Genomic DNA, 20,231 nt, shown 5'->3' on the forward strand with positions numbered 1-20,231 from the left:
GGCTAAGCCTTTAAATAAAATTGTCCTGTATTATCCATTTTTCCCAAGTATATAATTTCAAACTTTTGGCATCTGCTGCTGTTTAAACAACAAAATCAATGAAGACATACCCAACAAAAATTAACAGAAATCTTGCTAACATCCAGTCATATCTAATTCAGCAGCTTGGTTTGTTTGTTTTTCATGGATACATTTTCTTGGCTGTGATTTCATGTTGCATATTTATATCTTCTGTTAGAAAATATCAATGTTTTATGGTTCTACAAAAGCATGAATTTCCACATAGCAAGTTTGAGAAGCTCTTTTGAGCTTTTTAGGGAGATTTTTATTCCAGAGATGCCACGTGAAATGTTTTGACAGTGGTAAATAATTTTTTAAAGTAATGACAGAGGATGGAAAACAAGTTAGAGGAGCATTGAGAAACACTACTATTAATTTCAAAAATCTTAAACTATGAGAGGATAGTAATTACATGAATAACTACCAACAGCAAATCACTGTAGGACAGTTTCACAACTGAAATCATTCAGTGAAAGACAGTCCTCATACACAGCCGGCGTTCCGTATCCACAGATGCAGGGGTCTGACTGTACCACACCGTTTCAAATAAGGGACTTGAAAATCTGGGGGGGTTCTGGAACTAATCCCCCGTGGGTGCAATGGGACCGCTGTACTTTTTCTGTTTGTTTACAGTTATGTCATTAAATCTCCACTTAAAGTAGGCATCATCCATATTGTCTGCATAGCCTTGGCAGGACTTTGAGGCAGAAGGACTAGATAAGGCTTGCTGACCTTGAATTAAACACATGTCTTCCACAGGCAGTCTGCCCAGTTTTTAAAGAGTGAGCCTTCCAGGCGTGTTCTCTGATAATAGAGCTAGGAAACCCTAACAGAAACAAGAACATTTTAGAGAGCATCTCTGTGGAAGGCTTACCCACTTTTCTTTGGAGTCCATTCAGAAAAAAAATCACACCAAAGAAAAACATCACATTTACTTCATAAAATTTATTCAGTAATGTGCTGCTGTTTATATATGAGCGGTGGTTGACCAGAATATGTATATTTAGAGGATATTTTTTTCCTGGGTTTTTTTTTTCTTCAGTCTTGCTGTGTGGCTTGCGGGATCTCAGTTCCCTGGCCAGCGATTGAACCCAGGCCCTTGGCAGTGAAAGCGCAGCGTCCTAATGACTGGACCGCCAGGGAATTCCCTTTTTTTTTTTTCCTGTTCTTGATATGTTATTTGTTTATAGTCTGTTTTCTGCATGTTTTTGAAGGCAGCTATCTAGAATTAGGAATGCGGTCTATAATTTGAGAAATAATCTAAAGTTTTTGATTGGGGATAAGTATCTGCAGGAAATTTTGTCCTTGGAGGATTCATATTTATAAAATAGTTTCTGTTTAGGTTTGCCAACTGTGAAAGTATATACTCTTCTACCATTTGGTACAAGTTAGTAGATCCTTTACTTCTATTCCTAGCATTTTTTAAACAGTTTTATTGAGATATAGTTCACATACCATACAGTTTACCCTTTGTGTATAATTCAGTGGATTTTGGTGTATTCAGAGTTTTACAACCATCATTGCATTCAATGTTAGACATTTTTCATTGCCCCAGAAAGAAACCGTATACCCCCAATGGCAGTCACTCCCCATTTCCCTGCAAACCTCCCAGTCATAAGTAGCCACTAATCTATTTTCTATCTGTATAAATTTACCTATTCTAGGCATTTCATATAAATGCAATTATACACTCTGTGGTCTTTTGTGATTGACTTATTTCACCTAGCATAATGTTATCAAGGTTCATTCATTTGCTGCACGCATCAGTACTTCTTTCCTTTTTGTTGAGAAATAATACTACATTTTATAGATATACCACACTGTATTTATTCATTCATCAGTTGAGGGTCATTTGGGTTGTTTCCACTTTTTGGCTATAGTGAGTAATACTACTGTGAACATAGATGAAAAGTTTTCGTATGACTATATATTTTCATTTCTCTTGAGTATAAACCCAGGAGTGAAATTGTGGGTCATATAGTAAATTTAGGCTTAATATTTTTTTGAGAAACTGCCAAATTTTTCCAAAACTGCTATACCATTTTACATATATACTATGGAATATTACTTAGCCATTAAAAAGAATGAAATAATGCCATTTGCAGCAACACGGTGGACCTGGAGATTATCATACTAAGTGAAGTAAGACAGAGAAAGACAAATATCATATGATATAGCCTATATGGAATCTAAAAAATAAAATGATACAAATGAAATTATTTACAAAATAGACTTAGAGAACAAACTTATGGTTACCAGGGGCGAAGGGTGGGGAGAGAAGATAGATTGGGAGTTTGGGATTGACATGTACACACTGTTGTGTTTAAAATAGATAACCAACAAGGACCTACTGTATAGCACAGAGAACACTGCTCAATATTCTGTAATAACCTAAATGGGAAAAGAATTTGAAAAAGAATAGATGCATGTATATGTATAACTGAATCACTTTGCTGTACACTTGAAACTAACACAATATTGTTAAGCAACAATACTCCAATATAAAATTAAAAATTTTTTAAACTAAAAATAATAATAAATAAAATAAAACTGCTGTACCGTTTTAAAATCCCATCATTGGTGTATGAGGATTCCAGTTCTTCTGCATCCTTGTCAACACTTGTTATGTCTGTCTTTTTGAATACAGTCATCTGAGTGGGTGTGAAATGCATCTAATGGTAGTTTTTATTTGTCTGTCTTCTTTAGAGAAACACCTATTTAGATCCTTTGCCCATTTTTTAATTGGGTTATTTGTGGTGTTCTTGATTTCTAAGAGTTCTTTATATATTCCGGATATACATCCCTTATCAAATTTCTCCCAGTCTGTGGGTTGCTTTTTCACTTTACTTATGGTGCCTTTTGAATCACGAAAGGTTTTAATTTTTATGAAGTCCAATTTATTTTTTTATTTTGTTGCTTGTATATTTGGTGTCACAACTGAGAGACTGTTGCCTAATTTAAGATCATGAAGATATACTCTTGTTATCTTCTTAGAGTTTTATAGTTTTAGCTTTTACATTTAGGTCTTTGATTCATTTTGAGTTAATCTTTGTGTATGGTGTGAGGTAGGAGTCCCACTTCATTTATTTGCATGTGAATGTCTGGTTGTCGCAGTCCAATTTCTTGAAAATACTGTTTATTTCCCCCATTGAATTGTCTTGGCACCCTTGTTGAGAATCAGTTGACCATAAATATAAGGGTTTCTTTCTGAACTGGATTCTATTCCATTGGTCTGTATGTCTGTCTTTGTGCCAGTTACACAGTGTGTTAATTACTATAGCCCTGTACTAAGTTTTGAAACCAGGAAGTGTGAGTATTCCAACTTTTTCAAGATTGTCTTGGCTATCATGGGTCCCTTGAATTTCCAGCATTAGCTTGTCAGTTTCTGCAGAAAAGGCAGCTGGGACTTGGATAAGGATAGCAATGAATCAGGTCAATTCAGAGAGTACTGCAATCCTAACAATATTGTCTTCTAATCTGTGAGCATGGAATGTCTTTCCATTTATTTAGGTCTTTAAATTCTTTCAGTAATGTTTATAGTTTTCACTTACAAAGTTATGTAGTTCTTTGTTAAATTTATCCCTAAATATTTTTTACTGCAACTTTAAAGGGAATTGTTTTCCTAATTTCATTTTTGTATTGTTTACTGCTAGTGTATAGGATTACAGTTGATGTTTGTATATTAATCTTGTACCCAGCAACCTTACTGAACTTGTTTATTATTATTGGTTTTAGTATTTTTTTAGTAGATTACTTATAATTTCCTGTATACAAGATCATGTCATTTGCAAATAGAGATAATTTTACTTCTTTTCCAATCTGAATGTCTTTTATTTCTTTTTCTTCTCTATTTACCTTGGCTAGAATCTCCAGTACAGTGTTACATAGAAGTGGCAAGAGCAGATATCCTTGTTTTGTTCCTGATCTTAAAGGGAAAGCATTAAGTCTTTCACCATTAAGTATGATGTGAGCTGTGAGTTTTTCACAGATAACCTTTATCAAGTTGGAGAAGTTTCCTTATATTCCTAGTTTGGTGAGTGTTTTGGTCATGAAAAGTGTTGTATTTTGTGGATTTTGTCCTTTACTCTAGTGCTATATTACATTAATTGATTTGGGGGGATGTTAAATCCGTTTTGCATTCCTGGAATAAATACCACTTGGTCGTGGTGTATAATCCTTTTTATATGTTGCTGAATTCAATTTGCTTGTATTTTGTTGAGGATTTTTGAGTGGGTATTCATACGAGATTGATCTGTAGTTTCCTTATGATGTCTTTGTCTGGTTTTGGTGTCAAATTAATACTGGCCTCATAGAATGATTTGGGAAGAGTCCCCTTTTCTTCTTTTGAGCAGTTTATGAAGAATTAGTATTCTTGTTTAAATATTTGGTAGAATTCACCAAAATCATCTGGTTGTAGGCTTTTCTTTGAGGGTAGTTTTAAAATTACTAATTCATTCTCTTTTTTTTATTCCCATTCATTATAGATCTTTTCAGATTTTCTCTCTCTTCTTGATTCAGTTTTGGTACTTCGTGTCTTTCCAGGAATTTATCCATTTCATCTCAGTTATCTAATCTGTTAGTATACAATTGCTTATAGTATTCTTTATAATTTTGTTTCTGTAAGGTCAGTAGCGCTATCTAGTAATAGATTTCTAACTAGTAAATAGTTGCTTTAATCTAGGAAATGAATTAACTCTTAACATTTGGGGCCCTTTCTAAGGATAGAAAGTACAAAGAACATGAAAAGCAAAGAACTATTGAGTCCCTCATTGTTATTGCTAACAGTGAATAAGCAACATCAGCGTTAATTCCTGCCTGGCACAGAATATCGAGACAGAGCCTTTAGGAAACAAGTAATGTTAAGAGCGGGTAGCTTCTGCTTTTTAATACTGTTCAAAGGAATATCTCTGGGTTATGAAATCCTTTTCCTAGCAACTTGCCGGCTGCCTAACCCTTGAGCAGAAACACTTTACCTGATTGTCCAACTTTCCATCTGAGAGTAGAGGTAACATTACCACTTGCAAAGCCTGTCAGGTATTCATTTTTCATTGCAGTGTCTCAGCAATTCTTTAGAAACCTTATATAGGTCAAATCTCATTATAGTAAACTCCAAAGGACTGACCAGATTTTTAGATGATACATTTCTCTCTCATATTTAAGTTTCTCTCATTTTATAGATTTTCCAGTTTATGAAATGTGTCAGAACATAACCTTTTATATGTATAATGTAAAATCTTGAATGCAGGGAAATTTCAGACTAAAGTATGTATATATGTATACACACACACAGCACACACACACACACACACACACACACACACACACAGGCAACATACAGAAGTTCTAACATGGAAGAGATTATTTTCAACTGTGAAACAGCAGAGAATAAAAGATTTCTGAGTCCAGGATCCCCACTCTGACAAGTACATTCCCATCCTAACCCTTTCTTAACTCTTTGGCTAAAAATAAGTGTGCAGATTTTTTTTTTAATCAGAGAAAGACTTTCTATCTCTTAATAAAACATTTAGATTCCCATTATGGAAATTTATTATAAAAGCACTTTCAGAATGCTGTTTACTGGTCAACAAAAGATAAATTGTTAAAATTAAGCGATACTATACATTAAATGTTCAATTTACTAAGAGTTTAAAACCTTTCGATTATTGCAGACAACAATTTTGTATCTGTCTCTTTTTAAAAATACTCTATATTTTGAAAGAGAAGTGCTCACACTGTAAAAAGAGAACAGGTAACTTTAAGTAAGAGCTGTCTGCATCCAGAACATAAGCCTGTTGGTGTCATTGTTAAGGAAATCAGTTAGTAGATCAAATTATTGGTTGTAAACAGTATAAGCAATGAGATTTCTCAATTGGAAGAGACAATTTAAGTCCTAGAAGTTGGCTGCCAAGGAAACCACTGACTGCAGTAGCCAAGATATAGAAGCAACCTAAATGGCCATCAGTGGATGAATGGATAAAGAAGATGTGGTGCTTATGTGTGTGTGTGTATACACACACACACACACACACACGTTGGAATATTACTCAGCCATTAAAAAAAAAGAATGAAATCTTGCAATTTGCAGCAACGTAAATATTTCTGGAGAGTATTATGCTAAGTGAAATAAGTCAGAGAAAAACAAATTCCAGGGTTTCCCTGGTGGCGCAGTGGTTGGGAGTCTGCCTGCCAATGCAGGGGACACGGGTTCGTGCCCCGGTCCGGGAGGATCCCACATGCCGTGGAGCAGCTGGGCCCATGAGCCATGGCCGCTGAGCCTGCGCGTCCGGAGCCTGTGCTCCGCAACGGGAAAGGCTGCAGCAGTGTGGGGCCCGCATACCGCAAAAAAAAAAAAAAAAAAAAAAAAAAAAAAATCCATATGATTTCACTTATATGTAGAATCTGAAAAAAAAACAAAAACAAATGAACAAACAAGACAGAACAGAAACAAACTCATAGATAGTAGTTGCCATAGGAGGGTGGGGTGGGAAGATAGATGAAATAGGTGAAGGGGGATTAAGAGATACAGACTTCCAGCTATAAAATAATGAAGTCATGGGGATGTGATGTCCACATAGGGAATATAATCAATAATATTGTAATGACTTGATATGGTGATGGATGGTAGCTGGTCTTATTGTGGTGACCATTTCATAACATATAAAAATATTGAATCACTGTGTTGTATACCTGAAGCTAATATAACATTCTATGTTAATTATAACTCAGTTTTTTTAAAAAGACTAGCAGAATTTTTATGCAGACTAGTATGATCAGCTTGTGGTATTTTCTACTCTCTTTCTGTAAAAGGCAGGGGAGAAAGGAGGAGGATAGCAGGAAACTTGGAAAGGTATCTTTTCTGTCGGAAGGAGACAAGGAGTAGATTGTTCTCTTTGGTTCCCACTAACTTTTTATTTTGAAAATGTTTAAATCTTGAAAAAAAGTGAAAGAAGAGTACGTTTTATATACTCTTCACCTAGATTCACCAGTCTTTAACCATATTTGTTTTCTTTTACCCTCTTCTACACACACGCACACAGAAAATGTCACAACCATTATAACATTTCATTTCTAAATACTTCAACATGTATTTCCCAATAAGACATTGTCTACTTAACCACAGTACTATTTACCAAACCCAAGAAGTTTTCAGTTGATACAATAATTTATCTAATGAACAATCCATATTAATATTTCCCCCAATTATCCCAATAATGTCTTTGGCTTTTTGTTCTTTTTTAATCTAGGATCCAGTCAGAGCTCCTTCGTTGTATATATTGATAGTTATCGTGTCCTTTTAATCTTCCTTAAAGAATAGCCGCCCTTCTTTTGACTTTAATGTCATTATTTTTTAAAAGACCAGGCTGCTTTTCTTATAGAATGTCCCACAGTCCAGACTTATCTGATTTTTCCTTATGATTATATTCTGTTTAATATATTTGAAAAGAAAACTAACAAAGGAAATGCTTTCTATTTCATCACATCAGGAGGCACATAACATCAGTTTGTCCAACTGTTGATGACACTCAGTTTAATCACTTGGATAAGATGATACTCACCATAATTTTCCATTGCTATGGTATCTTTTCTCCTTATAATTTAGGAAAATGTGAGGTTGATACCTTAAGACCATGGGAACATTGTTCTTCAACAGCCTTCTCCCAATGGTTTTAGCATCCATGATCCTTGCCTGCATCAGCTGGAGGTGCAAAATTATTTAATCCTGCCTTTACTTCATATTTATTAGGTGACTTTCCTCTGTAAAAAGAGCTTTCTCTCCCTTCACTTTTTGTTTTTCTATTCTGTTTTGTTTGGGGGTTTGGGGGGTTTTTTTGGTATTATTGTGGACTCAGATTATTTGTTATTCAATATGCTATAGTCCATTATTGTCATTATTCTTTTTGATATTCAGATTTTCCCAAAGTTGACCAATGAAAGCACCATCAAACCAGCCTCTGTATCATTTTGCCATGTCTCCATTTTTCTTTTCCTTTTGTTCGCCTAACATATCCTAGAAATTACTCCCTATCAGTTTCTCGAGAGTATCCCCCTTCTTTTTATGGCTTTGTATATTCCAAATATTGTTTATCATAGTTTATTCAACCAGTACCTTATATGTGCACATTTAAGTTGTTACCAGTATTTTGCTACTACAGATAATGCTGCTGCTTGTGTTTTATATATATGCAGCCTATTCTTTTAAGATAGTATAAATGTTCAAATAAATTGAAGCCTGTTAAGCTAAGAGAACATAGTATTTTACTTTAACATTTTTCTAATCATAAAAGTTGGTAATACACATAATTCATAAAATTCAGAAAAACAGTCCTGAAATGTATGGAGTTAAAAGTGAAAGTATTCCTTTACAAACCTGTATTCCCACCCCTGCGCTATATCTACTCCCCTCCCCCAAACTGTTAACAGTTTGATCTGTAATGCTTCAAACTTTCTTTTGTTGTAATTGGTGGTGGTTTTATTTTTTCCATATTTAGCATGTAAACATACACTCGGGGCCAATTTATTTAACTTACAAAAATGTGATCTTGCTACAGATGATGTATTATGACCTGGTGTTTTTACTTTATGTGTCTTAGATATCTTTTTATGCCCTTACGTATTGAGTTAGCTCATTTATTTCAGTAGCTGTAGCTGTACGATAGTTCATAATATGGATTTACCATCGTTTATGTAGCCATTTTCCTATCGATATTTAGATTGTTTCCAGTTTTTCAGTGCTATAGACAACTGCAGTTAATACCCTGGAACATGTCTCTGCCTATGTTCAAGCATTTCTGCAGGCTAGATTCCAGGAGGTAGAATGGTTAATTAATTGTCATTGATTCACATTTCTGCAGTATCTTCCTGACATCCTTACCAACACTAAGTATTAGCAATATTTTGTATATTTGCCAATACAATGAATAAAAAAAAAAAAAAAAAAAGTAGGGAATTCCCTGGTGGTCCAGTGGTTAAGACTGTGCACTCTCACTGCCTAGGGCCTGGGTTCAATCCCTGGTCAGGGAACTAAGATCCCGCAAGCTGAGGGCCAAAAAAAATGAATGGTAACTTATTGTTTTAATTAGCATTTTTCTGTTACTAAGGAGATTTGTTTACTAGTCCACGTTTGTTAGCCACTGATTTCTTCTATGATTGCTTACTTTTGTCTGTGGGAGTTATTTTTTTTAGTGGAGTTTTTGTATATAGTATCCCTTGCTGTCTGAACTTTTGCTGCCCAAATTCTGGAATTAAATAGATTTGGATAAATGCTTTGAGAAATCCCTTACTATATGTACCCTCGCTACTCTCCATCCAAAATCAAATTGTTTCAGATAAAAAGGTGTCACTCACCTTCCTAACTTGCCATCTAAATTCAGACTGTCCAAAATCAGGAATCAAATAGGATGAGATAGAGAGGAAGATTTGTATTCTCATACTGATCTTAGTGTTAACAACTTTTTTCTCCCTGTGTATTGTTTATCTTTTGTTCTTGTTTGTGTAGTTTTACACAATAAAAAGTTGTAAATGTTTATGTTAAATATCTGTTGTTTTCCTCTATACTAGGTTTTGCTTTGCTTAGGTTGGCTTTTCCCATCTAAGATTTTTTTTTTCTTTATTTTTAAAACTTATTACAGAATACTGAGCAGAGTTCTCTGTGCTATACAGTAGGTCCTTGTTGGTTATCTCTTTTAAATATAGCAGTGTGTACATGTCAATCCCAAACTCCCAGTCTGTCCTTCCCCCCTGGGAACCATAAGTTCATTCTCCTAATTCTGTGAGTCTGTTTCTGTTTTGTAGATAAGTTCATTTTAAGATTTTTAAAATCTATTTTATTTTCTTCTATACGATTATTTTTAGAAACACTGAAAGTTTTAGGTGTGTGAAATGTATTTTTATGCATAGTCAATTTTATCAACACATTTATAATAACTTATTTATCATTAATTTTAAATACTACCTTTTTCATATACCAGATTCTTATGTATACAAGGATGTTCCTGCAACAGTACCATACTGGTTTTTTCTGTCTTTTTGAGTTTTTGGGGTTTTTTTGCAGTACGTGGGCCTCTCACTGTTGTGGCCTCTCCGATTGCAGAGCACAGGCTCCGGATGCGCAGGCTCAGCGGCCATGGCTCACGGGCCCAGCCGCTCTGCGGCATGTGGGATCTTCCCGGACTGGGGCACAAACACATGTCCCCTGCATCAGCAGGCAGACTCTCAACCACTGTGCCACCAGGGAAGCCCAGTACTATACTGTTTTAATGATTATTTTGATATCTAGATGAGACAGTCCCTTGTTCTTTTTTAAATGTTTCTTGTTTATTATTGTTTAATTTTTCTTCCAGTAACGTTTTAGGGGAAAATGTCTCCCTTATCATTTATGCTTCCTGCAGCAGTGTATGAGAATGTGCATTTTCTCAGGTCTGGGAGAAACTGGCTGGGGGTCCGAAGCCAAGGTTAAGACTTGAATAAACCTAGAAAAATTAAAATCAAATCATCTACCCTCTAACCTGGGAGAAATCAATAGGTTTGTAACACTGTTAAGTGTTACCTAAGTGTTTGTTTAGCATTAACTCCTTTACCTTCTAGGTGTAACCCTCTCCCCTCCAAACTAACCCCTTTCACAGCCATCTCACAGAATTTCACATCACATTACTTGTGTACATCCACTTCCCTCTACCTGGCATTTCTTCTCATTCCCCACCACCTCCCCCCAGCAACCTCACTTCACCTTCCATATTTTTTGTGTGGGGAAATCTCATTTGTTCCTAAAAACTCAGTTCAGATATTGCCTTTTCTGGGAAGTTTTTCTTCATGCCAACAGTAAGAAGATTGTTCTAATCTTTGTGCCTCATGTTATTTATTCCTAATATTATCATTATCAAACTTTGAGCTGAATCAGGACATATATGCCAAATGCTTTTGAAAAAGAATAAAATATCCCTGTCTTAAGGGAGCATACCAGAGAATGAAAGGGAACCTTAAGATAGAAGAAAAATAGGTATAAACACAGATATTATATGTGATTCTTTAAAAAGTCACTAACAAGAGAGTTTTTATATCACTTCCCCAACCTAACCAGGTTTATTAGATTTTATGGCTTATGTGCTAAGCCTTAGAAAAGGTGCTGATACACAAACTGAGACATTCATTTGAATTCCATATGGGATGTGGCATAAGCAAAGGCACAGAGTTAGGACTGAATGCGTCATTATCATGGGAGTTTCAGACCTGTAAGGAAAATACCAAGAAATGGGATTAGAAAGGCCTAAATATTCAGTAAAATATTTGGAAATTAGTAGCCTCCTATAACGTGGATTTGAATTATAAATGAACAAATATTCTGAATCTTTTTTTTTCTTCTTCAGTATTGGATGAACGAATATACCTCATCCATCGGAATTGGAGTTTTTCATTCAGGAATTGAAGTATATGGCAGAGGTACGTGTACACACAGTCTAAATATACTTTCTGAAGATTTTTCTCATTTAAAGGAGTTGCAAAATCATGACTGTAGCTCTTTTTTTTTTTTTTAAGTACTTCCATACTTTGAAAAGTAGAAGAAAATCTCCCCATATTTGTTTATACTGTATTTTGGAAAAATGCCCAAAGTGGTATGTATCTGGGGAGAAAGTACTCAAAGTACACAAGCGTACATTGATTTGATTATCTTTTATTCTAGGTACTATGTCTTAAAAAATATTTTCCTTTCAAGATTGTTATACTATGACAGTTTTGCCTTAATATGTATTGGCATTCCTAAGAAACCTTGCACTTTGAAAAATAGTGTGATAAAAATAATCATTTTGGTTGGAAAAGGGTTGGTGCTAGAATGTCAAACTTGAAATACCAATTTCCTGAGGGAATTTCAGTAATAAATTTGTTTTCCTAGACCTACAAATATATAAAGTTTAAAAATATTGCTGAGCAAACCCTGCCTTTGATTACATCTAGCTTTTTGCTTAAGAATGATGGCCTTTGTCATTAACTCAGCCCTTTTTATTCTTTATTACCCTTCATTATGATAAACATAACTGGAGCCACTCAAATCAAGTAGCTCTGTTTCAGCAGCTTTTTCCTTTGTTCTAATTCTCTCTTGATACAAGATAATCTCCTGATCAAGTTGTAAGTAGAATGTTCTGCATAAGACAGATCACATTGCTGATTTCATCAAGCTTGTAATAATATACTAGTTTGAATCATAAACTCACCATATAGCAGAAATGCTTTTATTTGCTTCAGCTAGGAAGTCTTTGCTGTAATGTTACTGCAGTTTACTCCCAGTTACCCCTGAAGACTACATAACAACTTCAGCTAATACAAAGAAAAGGCTCGTTTACTTAAATGTATCAGTGTGGTGTTTTACTGTCCCTTTTTTATATGCTAAATTAACTGCTTCTAGGTGCAGTGTACCATACTAAATATTGGCTATAAAGATCTGCCATGTAAGCTCCATTTTACCTGAAAGACTGCATCTACCAGGTAATTCCAAAAAGCAGTGAGGTTTGTGCTGAAAGTTCCAGTGGTTGGAGTATTGATACGGGTGAAATGGTAGTCTGTGGATTTGCTCCCTGTTTGATTTGGCTTTTGCCAAAGTTGCATGTATATTCCCTTTTAGCTGAATTTGTATGGTGTGTTACAGTTTTTTTTTTTTAAGTGCCATCGAATTTTGGACCACATGACCTCGCTGCTCTGAGGTAGATTGGAGCATGAGATATTTTCTCCATTTTTCAGATGAAGAAACTAAAGCTCAGACCTGCTGAAAGTCATACTGCTAATTAACAGAACTAGGACTTGAACCCAAGTATTCTTATATACTAGTCCATTATCCATTTATCTACCTAATCATTGCTCCCATTCATAAAATGACTTAGGAATAATTAGAAACATGGCTCAAAACAGCAAAGCCAGGGCCAAATACATTCCTAAAAGTGAATTATTGCTTCTTGAATAGAAGAATAAGTGGGTCTACAACTTTCCTTACCATAATTGAGAAAGTTGAAAATCGAAATAACGATCTTTCCACATCTAACCTTATCTACAGTGTTCTATAAAATTCTGTCATTAAATTTTTAATGTATGTTTTAAAATTAAATGCTAAATACTTTCTTATTCTACATTATTGCTTTTTTTTCCTGAAAGGTCTGAATCAAAAGTAAATGTATTGTAGAATTGCCTTTTTCTTTCCCATGCTTTGTTCTGACCTTATAAGATTGTATTTAATAAATTTTAAGTGACAAGATTAATTTAAGCATTTGTTTGGAATACTTTAAGTAAGTCTACTAAGATTTGCCACTTAAATATCGAAGTATCTAGTACCAGAATTGTAGCCAGAAATTTTATTTCCTTCCTGATTTGAAACCCTTCTCCATTTTTGTTCTGAATGAGAGTTTATATCTGATGAGGCTGGATGTACATTCACTGTAGTACAAGTAGCTCTCTCCTAGCTTAAAGATGTGCTGTGGAAAGTGTGTGTGTCTTTATGTGTGCGTGGGTGTGTATGTTAATTTTGCAGCTTATCTTTTCTTGAATGAGGGGAATTGAATTCAGTTTTTCTGGTTTGCTAATGTTTTTTCCCTCTTACTCAAAGATAAAACAAGAGTCTTCATCTCAGGAACCATGAAAACTCATTGTTATTAGACAGTTTTTCCAGTAAAGTCCAGTTTTGAAATTTGATCACTTTAATTTAGAAAGTGGCAAAACACAGAACTGACCACCTACATACTTTGGCGTGATAGGTAAACGCAGGGACTTTTTTCACCTTTGAGTGTTAGCCAGTCTCCTCTAGCCAGTATAAAGTAAATATAGAAGTCAGGATTACCTTTGAGCGTCTTTTGTTATTAGAGTTTCAAGTCCTTTATGTCAACTGTTCTATACAAGTAATAGGTAAATAAGATGTTTGTAAAAGCATTACTAAATTGAAAAATATTTAGATGGTATCATTATTATCCTCATCATTTATTAAATCTGATTCAGCATACTGGTTAAGTTTTATGTGATAAATACTAAAAATCATGAGTTTTCTCTTTTCAGAATTTGCTTATGGTGGCCATCCTTACCCCTTTTCTGGAATATTTGAAATTTCCCCAGGAAATGCTTCTGAACTAGGAGAAACATTTAAATTTAAGTAAGTAGGGAGGATAATTTTTATTACACTGTCTTAGATGCCAAAGCTTGTTTTCAGGCATACAGAATTCATTCTGTAGATTAAAATCTAGGAACTTAAAATGTTTCTTTAATGTTGTTTTAATTGCGGACACTTTAAAATCAAATCTAAATTGTTGTGTAAAGATAGTAATCAGCCAAATAAAGTGCCTGAAATAAGGAAGTCTGTTGCTCTTATTCAGGACCCACAAAAGTTACTGTGTCTACTTTAAAAGTGATTTTACCTGGTATAAGATTCTGCTTTAGAAAACATTTCCTATATAATGACTGCTTCCCCTCAGTCTCCTATTTGGGGGGAGATGGAGGGAAAGTTTTATTGTGACCTACTTAACACTCTTAAAAATCTCTTCATTTTCCCAATGAAAGGGACACTGTTTACAAACTTGAAATAACTAAACTAAAATAATTTGAATAGATCAGCCAAGAAACTGTTGTTAAGGTACGTGTGTTATGTGTATTGATAAACCTAAAATTATGGATCTGAGTGTACTGTGGAGCCTTATGTGTAGTAAACAGCACTGAAAACCTGAATGCTAATAATCAAATTCCCATTCCTTAATTGAGTTTTGTATTTAAAGTGATGTTTAGAATCTTAGTTTCAAGGAACTTTAAAGAAACTTCTGGACCTATAATAGTTAACTTGCCAAGTGAAAAATAGTGAAATAAGGTTATAACATTGAAATTCAGTATAGGGTTGTATCTTTTTATCACTACTGAGTTAATTATTCTCTTAACCTATAACTAATTTGAAATATTTACACACAGAAGTGCTATAATGCCAGCCTGAATCCATTCCTTAGGTCTCCCTTTGGTCAAAACTGCTAGATAAAAGGATTTTCTAAGTGTTGTCAGCTTTCTTGGATGCCTGACTTGTATCTGACTAAAATTCTACTCTCTATTGAATGATGTCTATTGCATTTCCAGGGTAGTAGTTTGGGAGTGGTGGCGGGGCTGGTTGCTTTTTTGGTTTGGTGTATTGTTTTCTTGGTTTGGTGTATTGTTTTGGAGGGTTTTGGGTTTATAATGCTTTTTTAAAAATTAGTCATTTGACAGTCATCTCACTGCAGCCGAGTGGCAGATAACTTAAAAGATTATTTCTAAGTGAGAATATGACCAGCCATTTGATGGTGAGTGTAATTAAGCAAGAATATTTGCAGCATGGATCTGGTTCTCTAATAATGTAACTGCTAATGTAATAGTAATAAAAATAACTGTGATATTATATTTTTAATATGACACTGTTTAATAAAGAAAATGACTTATTTTGCATTTGTATTATTTAGAAGTGGTATACTTAAGAGTTTATTGCTTTTAAAAAGTAGAAAATAATCGAAATTATTAAAATACCTCATTTACCTTTTAGTCTTCTCACAGTAACCCTGCTTTGTTACATCAGTCATAATATTCCTGGCAATAAGCATTTCTGGAAATGAGTCTTTAAGCATGCCAATAATACCTATAACTCACGCAGCTATATTCTTTTTTTTTCTTTTTCTTTTTTTTTTTTTTTGTTCTTTAAGAGAAGCTGTTGTTTTAGGGAGCACCGACTTCCTGGAAGATGATATAGAAAAAATTGTAGAAGAATTGGGAAAAGAATACAAAGGCAACGCTTACCATTTGATGCATAAAAACTGCAACCACTTTTCTTCGGCTTTATCAGAGGTAAGTTAAATTTTATTCTAAAAGTTCTTCAAATAAATAACCCTAGTATATTTACTGTCCCACTATATTTAATCAATTATTTTTTTCTGATTATTTATGTTATGTAATATATGGTGTTTTATTTCTTTTATGTGAATATTTCTTTTATATGAGTGACCTTTCCAAAGTTGGTAACTTTAGAGTGAGCACAGTTTTAAACTGTAATTCTGTTCATGACTTTGCAGTGAGTAGAGTGAATACAGTAACGGGTCTCTTCTCATTCTAATTTGTTTCATCACAATCTTATATTTTCACTTAAAAATTAATGCCTAGGGGGTTGGGGAAGAAAAAAATAATAAAAAATTTTAAAAATTAATGCTTAAGTGACTTCTGCTTCTTAGCCACTATGATTTCTCTTTTCCTAAATTTTAGTTGCCAACTTGAAATTTTTCTGGCTCTTACTTATTAATAAGTAATTCATTTCTCCTATCTTGAAATTTTACTCTGCCAGTTTATCACACACACACACTTATTTGCCTTCCCAGTTCTTGAATGCCAAGCAGAAAACCAAAAGTAGATCCAAATTAAAGGTCTTTTAAAAAGGAAATGACGGGAAGAAAGCAAAAGGTTATAAAATAAGGTCTGGAGAATTAAATAGCGCTTGAAACAGCTTCCCAGCTTTCTGACCCTTAGCAGATGGTTGCAGAAGCCACATCAGGTACCACAGAAATTGTGAAATGTGTAAGAGAGAAAATGAGCTGCTGCTTCAGTGACCTCCCCTGCAGAGCTGCCTAGCTACCTGGCCCTTTTCACTGCCCTCATGGCTTCCACAGCATAGGTTTCAAACAGGACTACAGCAGACTGCTGCTGTGCTTCTCAAATTATTTTTTGAGGACTGGCGGCATTAATATCACATAGGAATTTGTAAGATATACATCATCTCTACCCCACCATAGATGTACTGAATCAGAATCTTCATTTTACCACGATCCCCAGATGATTCATAAAAGTTGGAGAAGCACCCACTAGTCTAGTGGGTGCATTGATACCGCAGAGTTGACAAAGTTGATTTTCAAGGAAGAGAGAAGGTAGTTCTAAGCTTTCTTGACCCTAGACATTACATTTGTAGGAAGTACATTCAGAGATCCGTAGAACGTTAAAATTAGCAAAGGTTTTCGATAGCATCTAATCTAGTCTCCTCATTTTATAGACTAAGTAACAGGCCCTGATTGGGGAAATGACTTACCAAGATTGTGGAGAACTCAGATTAGACCCAGACTGCTTAGTTCAGTGCTTGTTATATTTTATCGTTACTTCTTCTGGTTCCAACTTATCCTCTCTCCCAAATAAATTATTAGCTTTATTGAGCATCTGTAACACCACCTCAGCCCTTGTCTAACCCTAAAACCATATTGGAGTTGAGTGCGTGAAGAGCAATTCTAGATGCCCCTGGAGCCATCTTTTTAGGTCACAGTTTTCATGCTTTCACCCGTGTGAGTGCTGAATTGTTAAAGAAACTGAGACTCAGAAGTTAGGGGACTTAGCCTAGCCTAGCCAGCTTTTTAGTGACAACTGAGACTAGAATTCTGGATAGTGGAGGAGGTAAGGGGCTATTTTTAGTAAGCCTCATATAATCAAGGCAAAGAAACTTAACGTTAGGCACTCTTAAACAGTTATTAAATCTGATGTGCTTCTACATCTTTGACAACATGTAGTTTCTACATGTGTCGTATAACCAGTTGCAGATAGAAAACCGTAGCTAATTATAAATGATTGTTGATATATGTACTCTGTTATTCAAAATCGTTCCAGAAATTCTAAGAAGCATCATAGTTATCATTGCAGATGCTTCTCTACAGCAAGGATTAGCAAACCACTACAGCCTGCACACCAGTACCAGCCTACCACCTGTTTTTGTATGGCCTGTAAGCTAAGGATGGTTTTTACCTTTTTTTAAATTCGTTTGTTTGTTTGTTTGTTTATTTATTTTTGGCTGCATTGGGTCTTCGTTGCTGCGTGCGGGCTCTCTCTAGTTGTGGCGAGCAGGGGCTACTCTTTGTTGTGGTGCATGGGCTTCTCATTGCGGTGGCTTCTCTTGTTGCGGAGCACGGGCTCTAGGCGCGTGGGCTTCAGTAGTTGTGGCGCACGGGCTTAGTTGCTCCGTGGCATGTGGGATCTTCCCGGACCAGGGCTCGAACCCGTGTTCCCTGCATTGGCAGGCAGATTCTCAACCACTACGCCACCAGGGAAGTCCCGATTTTTACATCTTTAAACCGTTGGGAAAAGGTCAAAAGAAGAATATATAGTTACATGTATAAATTATGTGAAATTTACATTTCAGTATCCATTAAAATCTGACTGGAACACATCCGTACTCATATTTTTAACCTATCATCTTTACTGCTTACAGGCTGCAGCAGCAGAGTTGAGTAATTGTATCAGAAACCAAATGGTCTGCGGAGCCTAAAATATTTACTGTTTGGCTCTTTATAGATAAAGTTTCCCAACCCCTACACTACAGGTCAGATGCATTCGAATCTGATTCAGATTGACTTAAACAATGAGGAAATACTTTATCTCACAAAACAAGAAGTCCAGGATAAGGTGGGCTCCATGTCAGTATGGTCAGTGTCTCAACTGTGTGTCACCAGTGGCCTAAGGTCTTTTTATCTCTCTGAGCTGCCATCCTTAGGGTGTTCGGTTGGCTCTGCCCTCAGGCTAGCTCCCTTTATGGTTTTCAGGTAGTTGCAACAATTTTCGGCGCCATATCCTGATACAGCAACATCAAGAGAAAAAAGAAAGCTCTGTCTCTCCCGTTACTTCTCTCTGAGAAACGGAGACTTTATCCAGAACCTCCCACCCTTTCCAAAGCAGGTCATGTTTCATGGCCAGAATTGGGTCGAATGCCATTTCTAAACCAGTCACTAGCAAGAAGAATGGCATTGCCGTTACTAAATGCCACTGGCCTGAATACCTTCTGTAAATTAATATTTTCAGTGGGAAATTCCAAACCTGAATAAAAGTAGAGAGACTAGTATAATGAGCCTGATATACGTATCACTTAGCTTCAAAAATTATCAACTCATGGCTAATTTTGTTTCATCCATAAATGCCCACTCCGAAATAACACTGATCGCTAGATTACTTTGAAACAAATCCCAGGTGTTATTTCATTTCAGTTGTAAATGGTTTACTTTGTAGCTCCGAAGATAAAGATTTTTTTAACATAACTACAAATATTATCAACCTAAAAAAAATTAACATGCATTCCTTAATATAATGCAAATATACAATGTTGAAATTTTCCCACTTGTCATAATTTTTTAAGTTTGTTTGAATCAGGATAAATAAAGGCCAAATACCCCCTTGTTACCGTGAGGTTCGGTCCGCATAAGAAAGGTAGGATAGATGTCTTGATTCTTTTCCGTTGCTTAACAGTCTTCAAAAAAGGAATTGGTTCCTGTGCTGTGCAGAGAAAAATTAACATAGCAGAGGGCTTTACTGTTAGGAAAGCATATTGTGGAGAGAAGGCCAAGGGTGTGACTGGATAACCTTTTGCTGCTGCTGAAGAGATTAAACATGTGACTCGTGGATCCTCTCAGCCATCTCAGTGGAAATCAGGAATAGAAATGGGATTTTCCAGGAAAGATCTGTAGAGGAACCTCTTATCCAATAGAGTGAATCCCACAGGAGACTCAACATTTTTGAGGATGTTATATTAGCAGAAACACTGCCGGCTTGGACTGAAAGAGGACAGGATGAAAGATGACTGTTGGATTCCGAAATTTCACAGGCAGTAAACAGCCTGGCGAAAAAGGGTAATTTCAAGGGCCCAGATGACAGAACTGAGGGCCGCAGAGGATTAGTCCCAGGCCTTGAAACCTAATGGAGGTTGCCCAGTCACATTTTGAAATTGCTTGGGGGGGCTTCCCTGGTGGCGCAGTGGTTAAGAATCCGCCTGCCAATGCAGGGGACACGGGTTCCATCCCTGGTCTGGGAAGATCCCACATGCCTCAGAGCACCTAAGCCCATGCGCCACGACTACTGAGCCTGCGCTCTAGAGCCCACGAGCCACAACTACTGAGCCTGCATGCTGCAACTACTGAAGCCCGCACCTAGAGCCCATGCTCCACAACAAGAGAAGCCACCGCAGTGAGAAGCCTGCACAACGCAACGAAGAGTAGCCCCCGCTCACTGCAACTAGAGAAAGCCCGTGCGCAGCAACGAAGACCCAGTGCAGCCAAAAATAAATAATACAATAAATTTATAAAAGGAAATTGCTTGGGACTAATGATTCCTTTCTTCCTTCCATGTTCTCCGTTTTAGAATGGGAATGTCTATAACTTACTCTGTGCCGGTCCACCATTATA

At 35.8% G+C, this 20,231-nt stretch overlaps 1 protein-coding gene across 3 annotated transcripts in view; it reads left to right on the forward strand.

Moving 5' to 3' along the window:
• The window catches only part of DESI2 (desumoylating isopeptidase 2), a 41,583-nt gene that overhangs the window by 15,957 nt on the left and 5,395 nt on the right, over window positions 1-20,231 (forward strand). For 2 of the 3 annotated variants that reach the window (XM_032646424.1, XM_032646440.1), the window contains 3 exons: window positions 11,424-11,496; window positions 14,089-14,182; window positions 15,741-15,882. In XM_032646424.1, coding sequence (XP_032502315.1) covers window positions 11,424-11,496; window positions 14,089-14,182; window positions 15,741-15,882 — 309 coding nt within the window. The remainder of the gene's footprint in view (window positions 1-11,423; window positions 11,497-14,088; window positions 14,183-15,740; window positions 15,883-20,231) is intronic. The other variant, XM_032646431.1, reaches the window with a different exon arrangement.

The sequence above is a fragment of the Phocoena sinus genome, chromosome 1 (genome assembly GCF_008692025.1).
Source record: "Phocoena sinus isolate mPhoSin1 chromosome 1, mPhoSin1.pri, whole genome shotgun sequence".
NCBI lineage: Eukaryota > Metazoa > Chordata > Mammalia > Artiodactyla > Phocoenidae > Phocoena > Phocoena sinus.